The 18,890-nt window shown below is 32.5% G+C and overlaps 1 protein-coding gene across 1 annotated transcript; it reads left to right on the forward strand.

Moving 5' to 3' along the window:
* Nucleotides 1-10,759: 10,759 nt before the first annotated feature.
* On the forward strand, nucleotides 10,760-14,987 carry LOC129309159 (mediator of RNA polymerase II transcription subunit 17). Its single transcript, XM_054950561.1, is given in 9 exon segments — nucleotides 10,760-10,995; nucleotides 11,470-11,540; nucleotides 11,543-11,667; nucleotides 12,177-12,290; nucleotides 12,560-12,645; nucleotides 12,884-13,268; nucleotides 13,386-13,853; nucleotides 13,934-14,254; nucleotides 14,384-14,987. Coding segments are annotated over 9 exon segments (1,986 nt in total). The 5' UTR covers nucleotides 10,760-10,906; the 3' UTR covers nucleotides 14,711-14,987.
* The last annotated feature ends 3,903 nt before the right edge of the window (nucleotides 14,988-18,890 follow it).

Consider the following 18,890-nt stretch of genomic DNA (forward strand, 5'->3'; position numbering starts at 1 on the left):
ACACAAGAACAGCCCAACTCAAGCTATAATTTTCAAGTTTATTGAATCTGAAATATATCTAGATTCAATGAATGTAATATAAGGTGAATGAATTTATATATATATATATATATATTTGAATATTTATTTGATAAATATTTATATATATATTTATATGAAATATAAAATTCAAAATATTATTAGATATATATAAATATATTTATATATGTGTGTGAGTGTATATCTAATATATATATATGTATATGTATATGTATAACAACAACAAGAAGCCTTTATCCTACTAGGTAGGGTTGGCTATATGGATTACAAGACGTCATTGTGCTCTATCATTTATCAAACTTTTAGGGATATTATTAATTAAAAGATCACGTTCAACAACTTCCAAGAGTGTTTTCTTAGGCCTTCCTCTACCCCTCTTAACAGGGCTCAAAGTTATATGTTTCACTCTTCTTACTAGTGCCTCCCGCGCTGTTCTTTATACATGCTCAAAACATCTCAAATGATTTTCTATCATTTTTTCCTCAATAGGTGCTCCCCTTACTTTTTCGTGTACATGCTCATTTTGAATTTTATCTTTACGTGTATGTCCGCACATCCATCATAACATTCTTATCTTTGCTACTCTAACTTTATGCTCTTGTTGTCCTGTTAGAGCGCAGCATCCACTACTATATAATATAGCCGGTTTGATAGCAGTACAATAAAACTTTCCTTTAAGTTTATTAGATACCTTACGATCACAAATAACTCCTTTAGCTTTTTTCCAATTAAACCACCCAGCTTGAATCTTATGTGAAATATCCCCATTGATTTTGCCATCATTTTGAATAATGGCTCTCAAATATTTAAACTTTTTCACTTGAGGTATAATTTAATCTCTCAATTTCACTTCTAAATTACTGTCGACTAGTTTCTTACCAAATTTACAATATAAATATTCCGTCTTACTCCTACTCAGACAAAAACCTTTCAACTCCAATGGCCTCCTCTATAACTCAAGTTTATGATTAACCTCTTCTTTTGTCTCTACTATAAGAACTATATCATCTGTGAAGAGCATACATTTGGGAATTTCCCCTTAAATGTGTTCTGTCAAAATATTTAGGATCAAGTTAAACAGATAAGGACTTAAAGATAATCCCTGATGTAGTCTAATCTTTATAGGAAAGTCCTTTATTTAACCACTAAACGTTCTTATATTAGTTTTTACCCCCTCATACATATCTTGTATGACTTTAATATAAGCAATCTGTACTCCCTTCTTTTCCAAGACTTTCTAAAGCACTTCTCTTAGTATACGGTCATAAGCTTTTTTCAAATCAATAAAAACCATGTGTAAATCTTTATCTTTACAATGATACTTCTTCATTAATCCCCTTAGTAGATAAATCGCCTTTGTAGTCGACCTACCTGGCATAAAACCAAATTGATTCTCAGAAATACTTGTCTCCAATGTCAACCTATGCTCAATTACTTTCTCCTACAATTTCATTGTGTGGCTCATAAGTTTAATCCCTCTATAGTTAGTATAATTCTGAATATCCCCTTTATTTTTATAAATAAGAATTAATGTACTTTTCCTCCACTTGTCAAGCATTTTCTTGGACTGTAAAATCACATTAAATAACTTAGTTAACCATCTCACCCCTTCTTTACCTAAACATTTCCATATTTAAATAGATATACAATCAGGTCCATTGGCTCTACCATTTGCCATTTTCTTAAGAGCTTCCTTTACCTCTTTATCACATATTATTTGATAGAATGACAAATTTTGTTATCCTTCACGGGTCACTAAATCCTCTAAGTTATTAGATGAACCCTCTCCATTATGGAAAAGTTTAAAAAAGTAAGTCTCCCATCTATTTTTAATTTCATCATCTGTAACTAAAATTCTTCCCTCTTCATCCTTTATATACCTTACCTGTTCTAGATCTCTTGATTTTCTTTCTTTAATCTTAGCAATCTTATAAATGTTTTGTTCTCTTTCTTTCGTCTTAAGGCTCTTATAAAATTCTTCAAAAGCTTTAGAACGAGCTTCACTCACAGCTCTCTTAGTTTCTTTCTTAGCCATACGGTACCTCTCCCAATTTTCTTCATTATTACACAAATGTATGGGTTTAAAACAGTTCTTCTTATGTTTGATTTTGTCCTGTACACTATTATTCCACCATCAAGACTCCTCATCTCTCAATCTAAAACCTTTTAATTCTCCTAAAACTACTTTTACAACCTCCCTTATCATTTTAGCCATATCCTCCCATATGATATTAGAACTTCTATGAGATTCCCAAATTCCTTTGTCCAAAAGATTCACTTGAAAATATCTTTTTTCTCACCTTTTAAGTGCCACCACCTAATCCTTAGTGCTATTACTTGTAAATATTTTTGAATTTTACTCATAATATATACATCAAGAACAAGGACCCTATATTGTGTCGTTACAACATCCCCAGAAATCACCTTGCAATTTTTACAGTCTTCTATCCGTGTTCCTAACTAAAAGAAAATTAATCTATGACCTCGAGGCTCCACTTTTGTAAGTGATAAGATGCTCATCTTTCTTCCTGAAACAAGTGTTGGCAATTTTAAAATCATACGCCAACAATAAATCAAAAAGAGTTTGTCCTTCATTGTTTAGCTCTCCAAAACTAAAATCACCATGCACCCTCGCATACTAACCAACCTCCCTCTCGACATGCCCATTAAAGTCTCCTCCAATAAAAATCTTTTCACTCTGTGGTATGTGTTGAATCAACCCTTCCATATCCTCCTAAAATAATTCCTTAAGATTGGCTTCTATCCTGACTTGAGGCACATAAGCATTAACAATATTAACAGTCTCACATCCAACTATCATTTTTAAGGAAATAATTTTGTCTCTAATTCTGCTAACTTCTACAACATTCTTCTTTCACTCCTTATCAATAATGATACCTACTCCATTGCATGCGCTTACTTTTCCAGTATACCAAAGTTTGAAACCATGAATATCCTTAGCTTCTTCTCCATGCCATTTTATTTCTTGCAAGCATAGGATATTAATTTTCCTTTAAATCATAACCCCTACAACCTCTACAGATTTACAATTCAATGTTCCAACATTCCAAGTACCAAATCTAACCTTGCTTTCATAGACTAACCTCTTTAGCCGCACACATCCAGAATGACGCGGTAGTCCTTGCTCATTTAACACTACATCCGGGCGCCGATAAAGCGGCTCTAACTCACTTATCACTGTACTCAAGCCGTGCAATGCATTACTTACAAGCAATGACCTAGCATTAACATTATAATGTCTATTGTCCATGTTCATGATAGATTCAACAAAGTTTTACATTGGCTGTTGATGGCCTAACACAACCTTCCTTCTTTACCCAAGCTTGCGACCGACTATAAACATAGGCGGAGTTATATATGTATATGTATATGATATATAAAATTAAATATAATATATATATATATATATATTTTCAAAATATATATGTATGTATATATATATATATGTATATATATAATATAATATGTATATGTGATATATATTATATTATATTATGTTATGTTAGTTTTAAATTTAATTTTATATGATAGATTAAATTTAATAACTAACATAATATGAGAGAATATCATGTCAGTTTTATAATTTAAATTTATAAGATAAATTTGAATTAGATATGATATCATGGATTAAATTTATGAAATAAATTTAATTAAATTTTCGTGGGCTTTTAAATGGAAAACGAAAACCCTAATCCATATATTATATATAGATAGGGACGTCTTTTATAAAGGAGGAGAGAGTTAGAAAAGTTCTGATGGCAAAAACACTTTGAGAGTCACGAAACACTCTATAGAAAAGAAAACTAACATTCAAAAAAGAACGGACACTAGGAGTGCTAGCACACTGTTCGAGTTAGAGAATTGTTCGTGTGGATACCGGTAGAGAGAGCAGATTTACATTGTAAGCTCTTACGATTCAAACTCTTGAAGAGAACGTGCACTAAATTTGAAGAATTAAAAAGTAACTCTTCTATCCACCTTGACTTAAATGAGTTAGTTCAGTCCATATCAGGATAGGGACTTTAAAATTTTAATCTTCCACTGTGCCTATCTATTCAACAATGTGTTGTATATATTAAGCATGTTTGGCATGATCATTAGAAAAACTCACATAGAGGGAGAGGGAGAAGTGAACAAAGCTTACCCAAAGCTAAATCTTACTTTAAATGCTTTCCTAATGGTCCCTAGGTTGTGGCCTAGCAAACCATGAGCTCCCTCTATCACTCCTCTCGCGTTCACCCTTTCCTTTTTTTAATTTTTAGTCTGGTTCGCGAATTTGATAAATGCATAAATTTGTACATGCATCACGATACATGGTACAAAGAACGCTACATTCATTTTGAATCTCTCTCTGTGTCATGGCCAGCTTACACTTTAATTTAGCCCTCTTTTAAGACTGTCCGAGGGTCCATTAGCTACATTAGTCTCCTTATGAACATTATATTTTGTCTGGATATTTTTTTTTAATTTAATAAAATTAATAATAAATAACCAAAAAAAGTATATAAATACAAACATGAAATTTAATCCTTTTTAGGATTATATTTTTTAAAAAATAATAATAATAGGCTTTAATTTTATTTTAACCCAGATAATATTTTATTATTTAAGATCTTATTTCTTTTAGTTCATTCAAAAATAACTAGAAAAATATGAAAATAAATAAACAATTGAAAAAAATTGTGGTTAAATATACATATATGCGAACATGTATATATATATATATGTGTGTGTAAACTGAACGTTAAACGTTAGTTTTCCAGTGTTTAACCATCAGTTATGGTCCTTCATTAAAAAAAAGTTAGACAAGGGAAGGAAGAGCAAACTCTTAGCCAGACCAGATGAAAGAGTAGAAGAGAGTAGAGCAAAAGCTTGATAGAGCAGAACACACACACACGTACACAAAAGCACAAGAAAAGAATAGAAGGAGAGAAAAAAGCATGCACGTTACAGTAAAAGCAGAGAGCAGAGAGATATGAAGTCAGACACGTGAGCGAGCAGAAGGGAGACGCATGCATGCATAAAGCTTAGTCTATCTGAAAACACAGAGATGAAGAGGAAAAGAGCAGACTTTCTACCATACATAAAAAACAGAGAGAACTGAGAGGGACGAGGAGGAGTAGATGGAAAATACACACTCTTCTTTGCGCCATTCATGAGAAGGAGGATTGAGCAGAGCAAAGAAAGCCATGGGGAGGATTCGAAGTCATAGACTCACACAGGCAGAGAAAATGGATAAACAGATAGCATCCTGAGATCCTTTCCATTGTAGAGAGAAGAGAGGAGGAGCAAAGATGAACACAAAAAAAGGGAAGAAAAATAGAGCATGGATCGCACTCACACAGGTAGAGAAAGGAGGGGAGTTTACATGTAAAAGAAGGGACCGAGGGTAGGAATGGAGGAGAGATGGACGATGAGAAGAAAGAAAGAGAAAAAGAAGAGTAGAAAAACTGAGAAGTAGAGACAAGAAAGAGAGGCAAAATAGAGCACAAACTGAGAGGGATTCAAGCTGGACGAAAATGGAGGGAAAGTACCCGACGAGAGTCTGGGAGTGGGAGAAAACGAGAGCAAGACGGAGAAGGGTTAGAGAAAGAAGGGACCGAGAGAGCATGAAGAAATTGACAACAAATAGAGTACGAGAAATAGAGGAAAAATGAGAAGAGAGATAGACGAAGAGTGGGAGACGAAGAGAAAAGGAAAAACAAAGTGAAAAAAGAACAGAGACCGATAGAGGGAAGCTGGACAAGAACAGACGCAGCAAGGAGGAGGAAAAAAAAGAAGAGTGAAACCGAGAGAAGAGCTTGGAGACAAGAAAAATGGCCAAGGACTCAGAGAAGAAGCATGAGAGGGATGGCTGAGAGCTTTGGAGAAAAAAAAGAAGAGAAAGAGACTGAAGATTTGAGGGAGATTAGACATCCAAGCCATTAACACAAGTTTGGTTAAAATATTTTTCTTGAATAATGGCTAATGCGATTATAGCTGTGATAAATTTTGTGTGCATATATGTTGTGGAAAGAATAGGTAAATTTTGGTTTAATGTTTTTTTAACATGGGCATGTATTGAGTGAGTGTTTGTTCTGACTTAGTGATTAATACATGTTTAAATCCATTTAAATGCCTAAAGATGGATTAACAATTTAGTTCTTCAAAATTGTGATTTCATGATCTTACTACTTGCATTATGAGAACTATCCAAATTTAGATGTTTGATGATATATTAGGAAATATAAGAGCATGTCCTTAAGTTTTAAAGCATCGGCTAAAGGTTATGAGTTTGAATCACATTTTTATTCCAATTTTTCATGGATTCCTATCCAACTATATAGGAGACTAGATATGATCCTATACCCCTTAGTGATCAAAGAATAGGGTTTAATTGAATTACTAGTTTTTTGGTATTTGAAAATTTATCATTGTGCTTGCTTATTAATCATGAAAACTTGTTAATTTCACGCTGATTGTTTTGGCATGGTTTGATCATAATATTAATCTCTTTGGCCTTTGATTTATTTGTCGTGTAAGATTTTAAGAATCTGCATAGACAATTAAAATGTAACTATATCGTGAAGATCAATAAGATTTCACTAGTTTGAGGATCAATTTTATATATATTAATATGGGTTCCAAAATTCCATCATTAAAATTAATTTTTTTATATAAATCAATAAAATCTTTTGGTCATGTGAGATTTTTGAATATCTATAGACCTTTAGAATAATCATCTTATCGTGAAAGTAAATAAGACTCTGCAGGTATAGCAATTAAGATTTCTATGTTTAAAAATATAAATTATACAATTATGCATTAAAATATCTTTAAAATATATATTATTTAATCCTTTATTGTGTGAGGATTTTGAATCTCCACAAATATTTAGGATAATCGTATTATCGTAAAAGTCAATAAGGCTTTGCAGGTATGATGATTAAGAGTCTTTTTAAAAAAAAAGCATATATGTACATTCATGCTTAAAAAATTATTATTAATACTTAAAAATATACATAAGAATATAAATAAATTAATTAAGTTGCTAAATTCTTTTATCGTGTGAAATTTTAAAATCTCTGCAAATATATAGAATAATTGTATTGTCGTAAGAGCCAATAAGACTTTGTAGGTATTGCGATTAAATTCCCATCATAAAATATAAAATAAAAATAAAAATAATTTTTAAACTCTTTTCTTTTCTTTATTCCAAAATTTAAAAAAATTGAGAGAATAGTTAAAATTAAATCACTTTTTGTAATTTAAAACATACACATCAAAATTTCAAAAATTATTTTATTTGCAAAATGGTGAATTATTTCTAATTAATTTCTCTTCAAAAAATATTTTCACCAACAATATTCTAAGTCCGAACTACATGAACTTTGATCCCCATTATAGGATACATAGGCCTCAGAGTCAGATTCTGAGTCAAGTCCTCATTCATAAATAAATAAATAAATAAATATTTCTCACTTAATTCTTTATCATTTTTTTAAAACACATGAATATAAAAGGAGATAGTTAAAATAATTATAAAATTATATTGATAGAGCACAATAAACTTCAGGTAACTGTTCTGACGAACGGGTGATATAGGGTACCTAACACTTTTTCCACACTCAATTAACTCCCGAACCTAGTTTCTATTTTCGCAGACCATCCTTATCCATCTTTAAACGGTTTTCCAAGATTTTCCTCAAAATTTTGGTGGCGACTCTCATTTCTTTGGTCTTCTTTTCGAAGGCTGGAACCTCCACTCGCACGCTATCTGCGTCGCATTTTCTAGGTGTGACACTCCTTAAAATATTAAAATCCACTTAATTTGACTAAAATACCCTTAAAAACACCAAAAATTTCCAAATTGAAAACGTAGGATGCAATATTTAAAAAGTTTGCAACTTTGTTTGTATCAAAATAGAGGGAATGAACCTCTAAAGTTAATAATTCATTCATCTCGATGAGTATGAATTGCTCTAGAGATACTATAATTAATATATTTTTTGTCTAGTTGCAAGGTAGAGCAAGTGACACTTCAATTTTAAATATCTGTTAATTTGATCATTAATTTTCTCCCACTTATTAATATAGGGTGCCCAACACTCATTGAAAAAGGTTCAAGGGTAAAAATAAACGTTAGCCCTTAAACTTAATATTAGCATAATGTTTTTGGATTATCAATATTCAAAAGGTCTTACTTGATATTTTTATGAAGCAAAATCAACTCTATGTTGAGCACTCTACAGACTTTATCTTGAAGTCTATACTAGCCTTTTTTATGCCCATGACTATTTCTCAACTTGCATAGACTTAAATATAGACTTGTTTGTACTTGCCTATGGACAAAATAAACTACCCTAGATGACTTAGATGCCTTTAATATAATTCAATCTAAAATATCCTTTTAATTTCAGGCTATTACAAGTTGTGTTAGATCCTTCTTTTGATTTGAAAGTTAATAACCCAAAAACATTGTACAAATCAAAAGTTTAGGATATCAATTACTCTTTCAGACAAATTTTTGGGGCATAATTACCCTTTAACACTTCAAAATAAAGGTTAATATTAATGCAAGATGACATTGTACCATTTTTTAAACTTCTAAGGTGGGATTGCACCAATTGAAAGTTAAAAATACCAGTTGTATTAGGTAGAAAATTTCTTGGGCAAATTTGTCCTTTAACTTCTGTTTTAATGAGTGCAACCTTTTCTATCTTGATTAAAAAAAAAGAAGAAGCAAATATAAGGTGCAAAAAATACTCATAAATTTTTAGAAGAATTACAACTAGGTCCCATACAAGGAAGTTAATTATTACAAGATTCATTGATAATTGCACTAAACTGTATTGATAATACAACCAATTGTCAATGTAGTTTAGTTTAATTGTCAATGAATCTTGAAGTAATTAATTTCTTTATATGGGATTTCAATATAATTCTCCCTAAACTTTTTTTTTCCAAGAGCTTTTGGTGTCCTTAAGTTAATAATGATGTATAGGTATCTATTAAATTTATAAAATAGGCTATATAGAAAAGCTCGGCCTTAACTCGTTGGGCTTTCAGGCTAGCCAAAATATCCAAATTATTGAATATTATATTATATTATTTTTAATCAATTTTAATTTTTATCTTAAAAATTAAGATTTTCAATTTTTATTTAATTCTAATTTTATGTTATTAATAATAAAAAAGAATTCAAGTATTTTGGCTAAGATCGGGTTGAGCTTGGCCGATTTCTTCAATTTATTTGGGTGATTTGAATAAGTACAAAATAAAGAAAATTGTCTAAACTCTCAAATGTAATTCTAAGATTTTTCAGACTTTTACAGGCTAATTTGTTAGACTTGGTTTAAATTATCAGCTTTAATCTCTCCCAATTAATTAAAATAACTTGATGTTTGATTGTTAATAGATTAAAGAATGTTGAGCTGTTTTATAAAGTTAATGGATAGTCATGTATTATTGTTGATTTAAGAATGTTAAAATTTTTTGAAAAAAAAAAAAGTTCATGAGTACTTTTATACCTTTTATTTTCTTCTTTTTGTTTTTTGTTTTAACCTTTAATGTTAACTAACTTTAGATAAGTTTAGACAGATGAAGAAAGTTATAGTTATTAAAACAAGCTCATGGTACTGTGGTACCTTTGTTTACTTAAAGAATGTTAGTGTTTTGCGTAATAATTAATGGAAAAATTATTTATAAGTTCCATAAAAAAAGAAATTAATTACCACAATTATTTTAGTTCAATTATTATTAATTTTATAATAATTATTTTTTTATATGAAATTTCAACATAATTCTTTCTAATAACTAGGCATGTTCATGGGTCCCGTGTCCCGTCCTTAAAAAAAGATCGATATGAATTTTGGTCTCATGTTGCGTCCCGTCCTAAAAGTCATCCCGTCTCGTTAGAGTTGGGATGGGATCGAAATAAGATCAGGATGTCCCGTTGTCCCAATAAATTAAATAATATAAGAGAAAGATCTAAATAATAATGTTCATTAAACTTTTAAATCATATAATTTATTAAGTTTAAAATCAAAACAAAACAAGTACATAAATCACAACAATTTAAAGTCAATTATTAAATTACATTAATCGCAACTACATATTGTAATAGCAAATATAAGTGATCTTTAGGCTATAAGAGTAGTGACAATAGGCAAGTTAAACACAATATCAAATTATTGTTCTTCTACTTTAGTGAAAATGTATTAAGCTAATTATTTTTTTAAAAATAAGCAATAAATATATTATAAATAAAAGTTATTAAATAGATAGATATAAGAAGTAAATTATATTAATATAATTAATATATTATAAAGAAAGATATTACCATGTTTACTCAATGTCATTAAAATTATTAATATAAAAAATTTTAGTTTTAAATAAGAATTACAAATATTAAAATTATAATTGATATAATTAATATAAATATAAATTATATTAATATAATTAATATATTTGAAGTAAAAAATAATATATATATAATACTTGAGACGGGATAGGACGTCTCGATAGTAATTCCATATCTCGTCCTAAATTCTTTCCTGTTTTATCCCCATAAAATCTTGTCTTGATTATTTTTAGATTGGAACAAGACTTATTTTAATATGATCAAGACAATATGACTGATATGACTGCTTCAAGTTAGATGCCCCTACTAATAACCAAACGATTAAGAGGTTGTTTTTGGGCGAAAAACAAAACTTTTCCTGACCTTCCGACCTGAATGTGAATTTGACTTTGAATTGTAATTTTGGCAATTGACCCACTTTCTCGCTCCTTCTGAAACTTTCCTCCCAGCTTGGTAATAGGGTTCTTAAAATTTTCCAGGAAAATCATTCAAAACTCAGAGAAAATGGAGGAAAATATACAGGTCTCCCTCGATAAGCTTCCCATCAAGCGCTTGGATGTCATTGAAGAGAATGGAGTCGAACGATTCCCTTCGTATGTTTCTTTTTTACTTGTTTTTCCTTCTCTTACATTTCGTTTAATCTTCTAAAGAAATGTGGGAAACTCCATTGGTACTTGCCCTAGTTATAAATGGAGTCCAATAGGAGAATCATGCTTCGTTAACCATCAATTTTATCTTGTACCTGAAAAAACTGATGAATTCTGCATCTTCCCGTGATGCTATCGACATTCCTATTCTGTAGATTCACTGCAAGTAATATTCTTACATGGGATAGTTTCTACTCATTGAGTTGTTGTGACTGTTATTAGTATTTGATTGCAGTAACTGCATATTGACATAGCTTATTTATAGATGTGACGATTGTAATGTGATTTCCAAAACGGAGATAGATAACTAGTGAACAATGACCCTAACAACTTTTTGTCTCTGTTTTTTTTTTAGCTTTTTCTTTTTCTTTTTTCTTTTTGGTTCCAGTGAGTCCTTGCTAAATTTCGTTTGTTATGCAGAGATTTGGATTACGATGAGAAGCGGTTATCACTAATTAGGCGTATTGACTTTGCTTGGGCTATTGAAAAAGACGAAAAAAGAAGAAACAGAAGAGAACCTCAAAGGAGGCCTCAACACCATGGCAATGGCAGAATATGGTGGAGAATTTGCAGTTAGCTCATCAGGAGCTCTCTGTCATTATAGATCTCATCAACACTGTGTGTACTACATACTTCTTATTTAATGTCAATTTTCAGTAACATGGTGCTTTATAAACTTCGCAGAAATTTTGATGAAAAAGAAAAAGAAAAAATCTCTGTTCTCCAGATATATATTTGCATTAGTTAACGGGATATCTGAGATTGCATTCTAAGCTATATGGTTCCTTGAAAGGATCTTTAAGTGAATGTTGCTTTTGTAGTATGTATTAAAAGAAAACTTTTGGTTCTTTCTATTTGATGGATTTGAGGAATGTACAATAATTTCTATAATTGAGGTAGGTAAGTGAATGTGAACATACAATACCATGAGAACTAGCAATAATTAGATCATTACGCCATCCCCTACCTCAAGTTTATTCTAATAAAGAATTTGATGTATAATCAAGTTTTTCCAATTGGTTTGGAAATTTTTCATTTGAGAAATTTCAAACTCTGCTTATTGTATTTAAAGCTATGTGCTGCAGACTAAGATAAATATGATATTTTGTTCAAATCATTGTATTTAGGTGGAAGCAAATGATGCAGTAACTGTGGCGAGCATGACAAGGCCAAAACCATTGCCAAATGAAGTTTTGTCTGATCTTGCTGTCTCTGCAGCCACCAAACTACAATGCTACCGAGTAAATATTCTTTCCATCTATTGTCGTCCTTTAGTACTAGTTTATTTCCAGTTGAATTATATATGTCACTAGTTAGACCCTTGTGTATTGCACAGAATTTGAGGAATGAATCTCATTGACTACAGTTTGTGAATAGGCCAACTTGCTATGGGTTTTATATTTGATATTGAAGTCTTATTTGGACTTGCCTGCTATCATCATAGGAGATTAGCTTTACTGGGCATGCAATAAGATTGTGAAACTTAGTTTAATTATCATTCTCATTACAGCATGTTGGTAAATATTTCAAGCAATCTGCGAAAGCTTTTGAACAGCAGGTTGCTAGGGAGGCAAGGTTTTATGGTGCTCTAATCAGGTGAATTTCTTCTCTTACTTTTTACAATCCACTTATTTCTGTAAGTTTGGGCAAGAAATTTGAAAAAGATGTTTTATATTTTATTTTAAATACTCTTTCACTGCCTTCATAAACTGGCTCTTGAATAACTCCAAAAACATGAGATGTTTTGTGAGTGAGTCAAGCAAACTCATTGCATCAAGAATGCTTTCTTTCTAGCTTATGCTGAACGTTATCGCATGTCCTGATGAGCTGATAGGTTGCAGCAAAATTGGAAAATTAAACGGCAGCGTGTGGCATCTATTGCTCCAGGAAATGAAGGTTTCACCTTTGATCTCTTTGACAACTCATATGACCCAGGAGCTATAAATCGGTTATCTCCTTTGTCCACTGTTCGTGTTGATCATGATGCGGCTGGTATGCTGGCAATTAGTTCATCTCCAAATTCATGCCACTCACTGCAATTTGGTTTTCTTGGTGTGCAATCAGACGATATCCTGAGAAAATCCAATATAAATAAATTCAACTTTTCTAGTGAGTCTCACTTGGGAAAAAGTGGTGAAGAGTCTTTAAGTGATGAAGATTGTGTGAAGAAGTCACATTCACTACTCCGTGAAGCACATCTAGCAATTTTTAATGAGCAGGTAGGTATATCATTGTATTATTACTTATTGTTGCAATTGTTGCTTTGCCATGTATTTTATTCCCCATACTTTGGAAATTGGTATGATGGCTCATTGCTTCTGTATTTCTGCATCCAGGTGTTTGATCTGGTGAATCGTGAAGCATTTAACTCATCAACTGGAGTCAGTGTGACTGGAATACGTGAAAATTATTTACAGTTGAGCTTAGGTCAAGGAACCTTTGTGTTCTTATCCCTAGTGCCATCTGGTCAAGATGATCATAAAGTTGAAGGCGCAGTCACTGATAATGTAGGAATAGCAATTCTGCCTTCAGACTCATTGGATGGGGTGAAGTTGCAAGATGCCAAACATAGCATTGATAAGAAGAAAAAGTGGCAGTTTCCTAGTTCTCTGAGCTATGAAATTTATCTTCAACAGATCTTCCATGAACATATATTTGGGAAAGGTATTGGAAAACCAATTTCTTCTGGTACCTGGGTTTCTGGAGTGCCAGCAAAGGATGGATCAGGTCTTCTGGGTCATTTTTCTATGTCTTTGTCTCATAGGATCTTTTCAAGTAAAGTCCTTGCTGAGCTGGAAAATGTGGTATTGCTTGGTTAACTGACTTGTGCTTTGTGCAAACTAGAGTTTGTTTTGGTTTTTGCTAAAGCCTTTAAAATCTGCAGATTTGCAAGGTGCCATATCTCCAACTGATTACAAATCCCACGTGGCATTCTCGGACATCATCCTGGACACTTTCAATGAAGGTTCCTCAATCTATTCTCCGCATGGGCAGCCAAACAAAAACATCTAATATTTCATACGAGAAAAATGCTGTTAAGTCTCATTTTTGGACTAAGGTGGTTGTAAATGATGATTGCATTAATGTAGAAGGAGAAGGTGCTCCTAAATTTGTAGGCTTGTTCAAGGGAAAGTCTGAGGAAATTCATTCAATGAACAAATATGACTGCAACTTGGCTGATCTTCCTGTGATTATTTTGCAGCAGGTATTCGTCAGGGATTCACTTTTTGTGTGGTCATTGCTATACGTTTTCAATTTAGAAAGTGGAGGATTTTATTTGCAGTTCTCCCACACATAGCATTGCCTTCAACTTGTAGTAATTTGAAATGTACAGGTTGCTAGCCAGATTATTAACTGGCTCTATCAGGAAGCTCTGATGGTTGGAATAAAAGCAAATCGTGACTTCTTATGCTTGTCTTTTGAGCTGGCTCAGGGTGAAACATTAAGCCTGGTTGCGCATGTAGATCCAGAGGATATCTATGGCTGTATATCATGGTGGTTGGTCATGGAGGACAGTTTTGCAGAGGAGCGAAAGCTTCACATTGACATCGCTGATGGTGCATCTGAACACAGGAAATTCCTGGGCCACTTATCTCTGGATTTGTTATATGCAACATTGATGGATCTAATAGGCTTGTGTTGTGCTGGTGGTGGCCAATGATTGATCTTGCACTTGCCAGTGGGTACTGCTTGTGCTTCCAGGTATCTCTTTGACGGCCACTAATCCCTATACACATGATTTGATGTATGTGCTTTGACTATGATAGAAACATGCAAATTAGCCTCATGAATTGCCTCAAGTGTTTATGGGAGATTGGGGTATGAGTAATGGTTCAGAATTCATGCTCTATTTATGTAACCAAAGAAAAGTGTAATTTTAATTTGAAAGGCCCAAAAAAAAAAAAATAATGATAAAGAAAGAAAGAAAGAAAGAAAGATTTTTCAAATCCGTTCATCGTGTTTGTTATGATGATGGTGGTGGGGATAATGAGCAGGTGTCTGGTAAGACTTCATCCGTTAGGTTGTTAGCTGTGAGAAAAGTAAGAGGCATCAAGTCAGCTGTTCGGACAGGGATCCCCTTCTGTCATGTCTTGAGTTTTATATTTATGAATTTTTTTCTCTATTTTTTCCTAATATTATTTTTTAATTATAATTATGGGTATAATTGTGGAAGTCTTGTTATTATGATATCTATAGATTAATATATCTAAAATTTTGCAGAATGTCACGATTTTATGAACATTTTTTTGATTTGATATATTTGGCTTGCACGGGAGTCCTCTTTTTTAGTCCCTTCTATTATTTTCTGGTGTCAAATTTAATACTTTTTTTTTTTAATCTCAAGCTAATAATGTGAGACTTATGGTGTGTTTGGTCTGAGAGTATTGGAAGGTTGGTTAGGGAAAATGCTCCCCTCATTTGGTAAGAAATTTTGGAGAGGAGCCAAAATCCCCCCTCCCATCTCCTTGTATTGCTTCCTTCCGAATTGAGGATTTTTTTGGAGGGGACCAAAATTTTTTTGACTAATATATCCTTAGCTTTGAAGAAATATTTCCATAAATGCTAATATGCAGAACTTGAAAAAGAGGGGGTGGGGGAGGGACTCTGGATCCACACCTGCATCCACTGTGCCCTCAACGTCCACTATGCCCTCAGTTTTTTCTTAACTAATATGCTTCTTTGGCTTGGCCTCTTTTGATCTCTAACATTTATTTATTTTTCTTATAAGAAATATTATTTACACACCTCTATGGTTCCAGTGATGTGGCTAAATTTGTGTTATAATAGGGAATGGAGGGAGCAGTTTGATATTAAGATTGAATGGTAAATTTGCTTCTAAACTATAGGTTAGGAAATATCTAGAACTCCGAACTCTTTTTTTGGTAAAATATTCCTCTTAATTTTTTGAAAATGGTGCAATATTGCTCCTATCGTTAACAAAACTATTAGTTAACCTAGCAATCTCTAGAAAAAGGACCAAGAGATTTTCTTGGTTCTTTTCTATAATTTTCTTTGCCATTGCATGTATTTTTGGGTCATTTTTTTAAATTTTTGGGGTGGTCCTTTTCTATATCTGTAATTTTAGTTATTTTTTTATTTTTTTTGTTTTATCCATAATTTTTTAGCCAACTAACATTTAAAGGTAATTTTTATTAATGATAAAGGCGATATTGCATCATTTTTAAAAGTTGAGGGAAAACATTTGATAAGCCTGAGTCTTGTTGGCCTCAAATTAACAAAGTTAATGCTAGAGTAGTCTAGAGTCAACTAAGGTTGTGTCTCTAAGAGTTGGAATTCTAAAGCCTAAATGACTAAAAACACTAATAAAATAGAAAGAATCATTTATTTAAGCTAGGGAAGACTTTAAAAATACTACAACTAATATTTCTTTGATTTTAGAGAAAATTGCATGTAGGTTTTACATGAAGAAATTAATTATCACAAGGTTCATTAACAATTGAATTAAAGTCATTATATTGTCAATGGCTTTAATTCAATTGTTAACAGACTTTGTGGTAATTAATTTTCTTGTATGGAATTTCAACATAATTCTCTCTTGATTTTATTTGCTTAAAAGAAAATAAAGCATGAATTCAAGTGTGTAAAGAATGGTAAGAAGCTTTCCTTGGTTGGAGAATTTAGCTCACGCAATCCTTGCTTCAATCTCAAAATTCAATCTTTGCCCTTCAATTGAGTTAAAAAAAATTCCCTAGAAATTTCTAGAGATTAGCACCAAGCCACCTAATGTTACTAATGAATTTTTAATAATTACTAATCAATTAGCCTCTCGTAACATTTGATCAATGTAAGGCAAGGGAAAGTGGTCATTCCCAATGGCATCATTAAGCCTCATATAGTCAATGCACATAAAAAGATGCCTTTTTAATGTTCACCCTTTCTCTTCGGAGAGTTTACCACAACGTGTCCCTAGTGGGGTGTAGAGTAGGATCCTTTCAAGCCCATTTACTCAGGCAGGAGTATATGGTAATACACTATCTCCTTACCTTCCTAATGATCGAATTCCCAAAGGTTTGATGTAACGCACATTCCTAGAGTTTGATCTCACAACCTTTCCACTTAGTGGTACCAATGTTGCCCACTACAATTGAGAGAAGACGTGGTGGGATCAAACTCCAAGAGTTTGCATTATGCGAAGCCTTTGAGAATTCATTAGGAAGGAACAGGGATGATGTACTGCCACGTACCTTTGCTTGAGTAAATAGGCTTGAAAGGGTCCCATTCTCCGCCCCACCATGGACACCAAAAGGTAAATTTTAAGAAGAGGGAGGGCCTCAGCTTAGTGGTACCAATGATAGGATAGATGATTTTTGTGCTCAAGTTTGGTTACGTTCTTTTTCACCACATCTAGAATCAAGGGGTTAAGTTTTCTTTGAGGTTGCTGATGGGTTTGGCTTCTTGCTCTAATAGTATTTTGTGTGTTCATGTGGAAGGAGATATACCAAGAATGTCACCGGATGTCCAACTTATGGCCTTAACATTTTTCCTTAAAACATCAAGCATAAAAGACTCTTTAACATTTGACAATGCACTAGAAATAATGATAGGCAATTTCATCAATCGAATAAGCATATTTCAAATGAGGGGGAATAGGTTTGAGCACTAATTTTGGAGCTTCCTCAATAGAGGGTTGAAGCATGATTGGCTCAGTAGTAGATGATTTTGTTGGTGCTTTTTCATTGGAAGACTCGGCTTTGGCAATTCATGACTCTTGCTTGTGCTTTCAATTCTCCCAAACTCTTGTTAGGTCTCCCTTTTAATTTAGTTAGTCAAAGTCTCCTTAATTTCATTAACACCTACAACAATCAAAACACATCTTTTCTCAATCGCATTAGTGTGCTCAAGTTGAGAGTAACACAATTTTAATAAGAGTATGCATAGAATTTAGCAAGTCATCACAAGGTGTCAAAGTACTCTTCAAATAAAATAGTGAAGTAGGGCTACTAATGGAGTGATTGTGACTTGAGTGCATAAAATGAAGGCAAAATAAAATTTTCAAATGAATTTCTAGCATGACGCTAACAGAATCTAGGGAATATGAAGATGAAAAAGTAGACAATTCACTTGAATGAAAAGAACTACATCATCATGTGATGCAAATGCACCATTATCTTCAAGTAACACAACCGTAGAACTTGTATTAACATGCTTAAAAATCGAACAATAATCTTGTAAGAAAGGAAGGGTGAAGACCATAGATGAAATATCAATACAAGCATTAGAATCCTCGTCACAGTTAAAACAATCTAATGAGTCACTAACTTAGCTAGGAAATAGAATTAGATGATAAAGACTCTTGACGCTCAATTATAGCATTATCAATCATGGAATTAACAAAATTAACTCCTAGCAAAGCATGATCTTCAAAATGATGTCTCATGGCCTCATACACATTAAATGGAATCACATGTTCACCAAACTCTAGAAAATTTTCCTTTCTTAATGTTAATAATAGTATTTGTAGCCCTAAAAAATGATCTACCTGGTATCAATGGCTATATTTGTAAACTCCTATCATGGGTCATATCAATGACATAAAAGTCAGTAGGAAAGACCAAACCTTTAACCTTTACTAGAGTGTCTTCTATCATTCCCTTAGGCCACTTCAAGCTCCTATCTATAGATTGTAGCACCACATTTGTCTCTTGAAGCTTACCTACATTCAAGGAATAAAAAAATAGCATTAGGCATAAATGACTCAAGGAACTACATTCAAGCATTAGCATTAATCGCAACACCCAAATCTAGCAATGCACGGGCTGTGTGTGTGGTGCCAATAGTGCAAGGAATTATAAATGACTCAAGGTCTTTACATTTTATGG

The sequence above is a fragment of the Prosopis cineraria genome, unplaced genomic scaffold, assembly GCF_029017545.1.
Source record: "Prosopis cineraria cultivar Desert tree isolate PC_DT_omini unplaced genomic scaffold, ASM2901754v1 PC4, whole genome shotgun sequence".
Lineage (NCBI taxonomy): Eukaryota > Viridiplantae > Streptophyta > Magnoliopsida > Fabales > Fabaceae > Prosopis > Prosopis cineraria.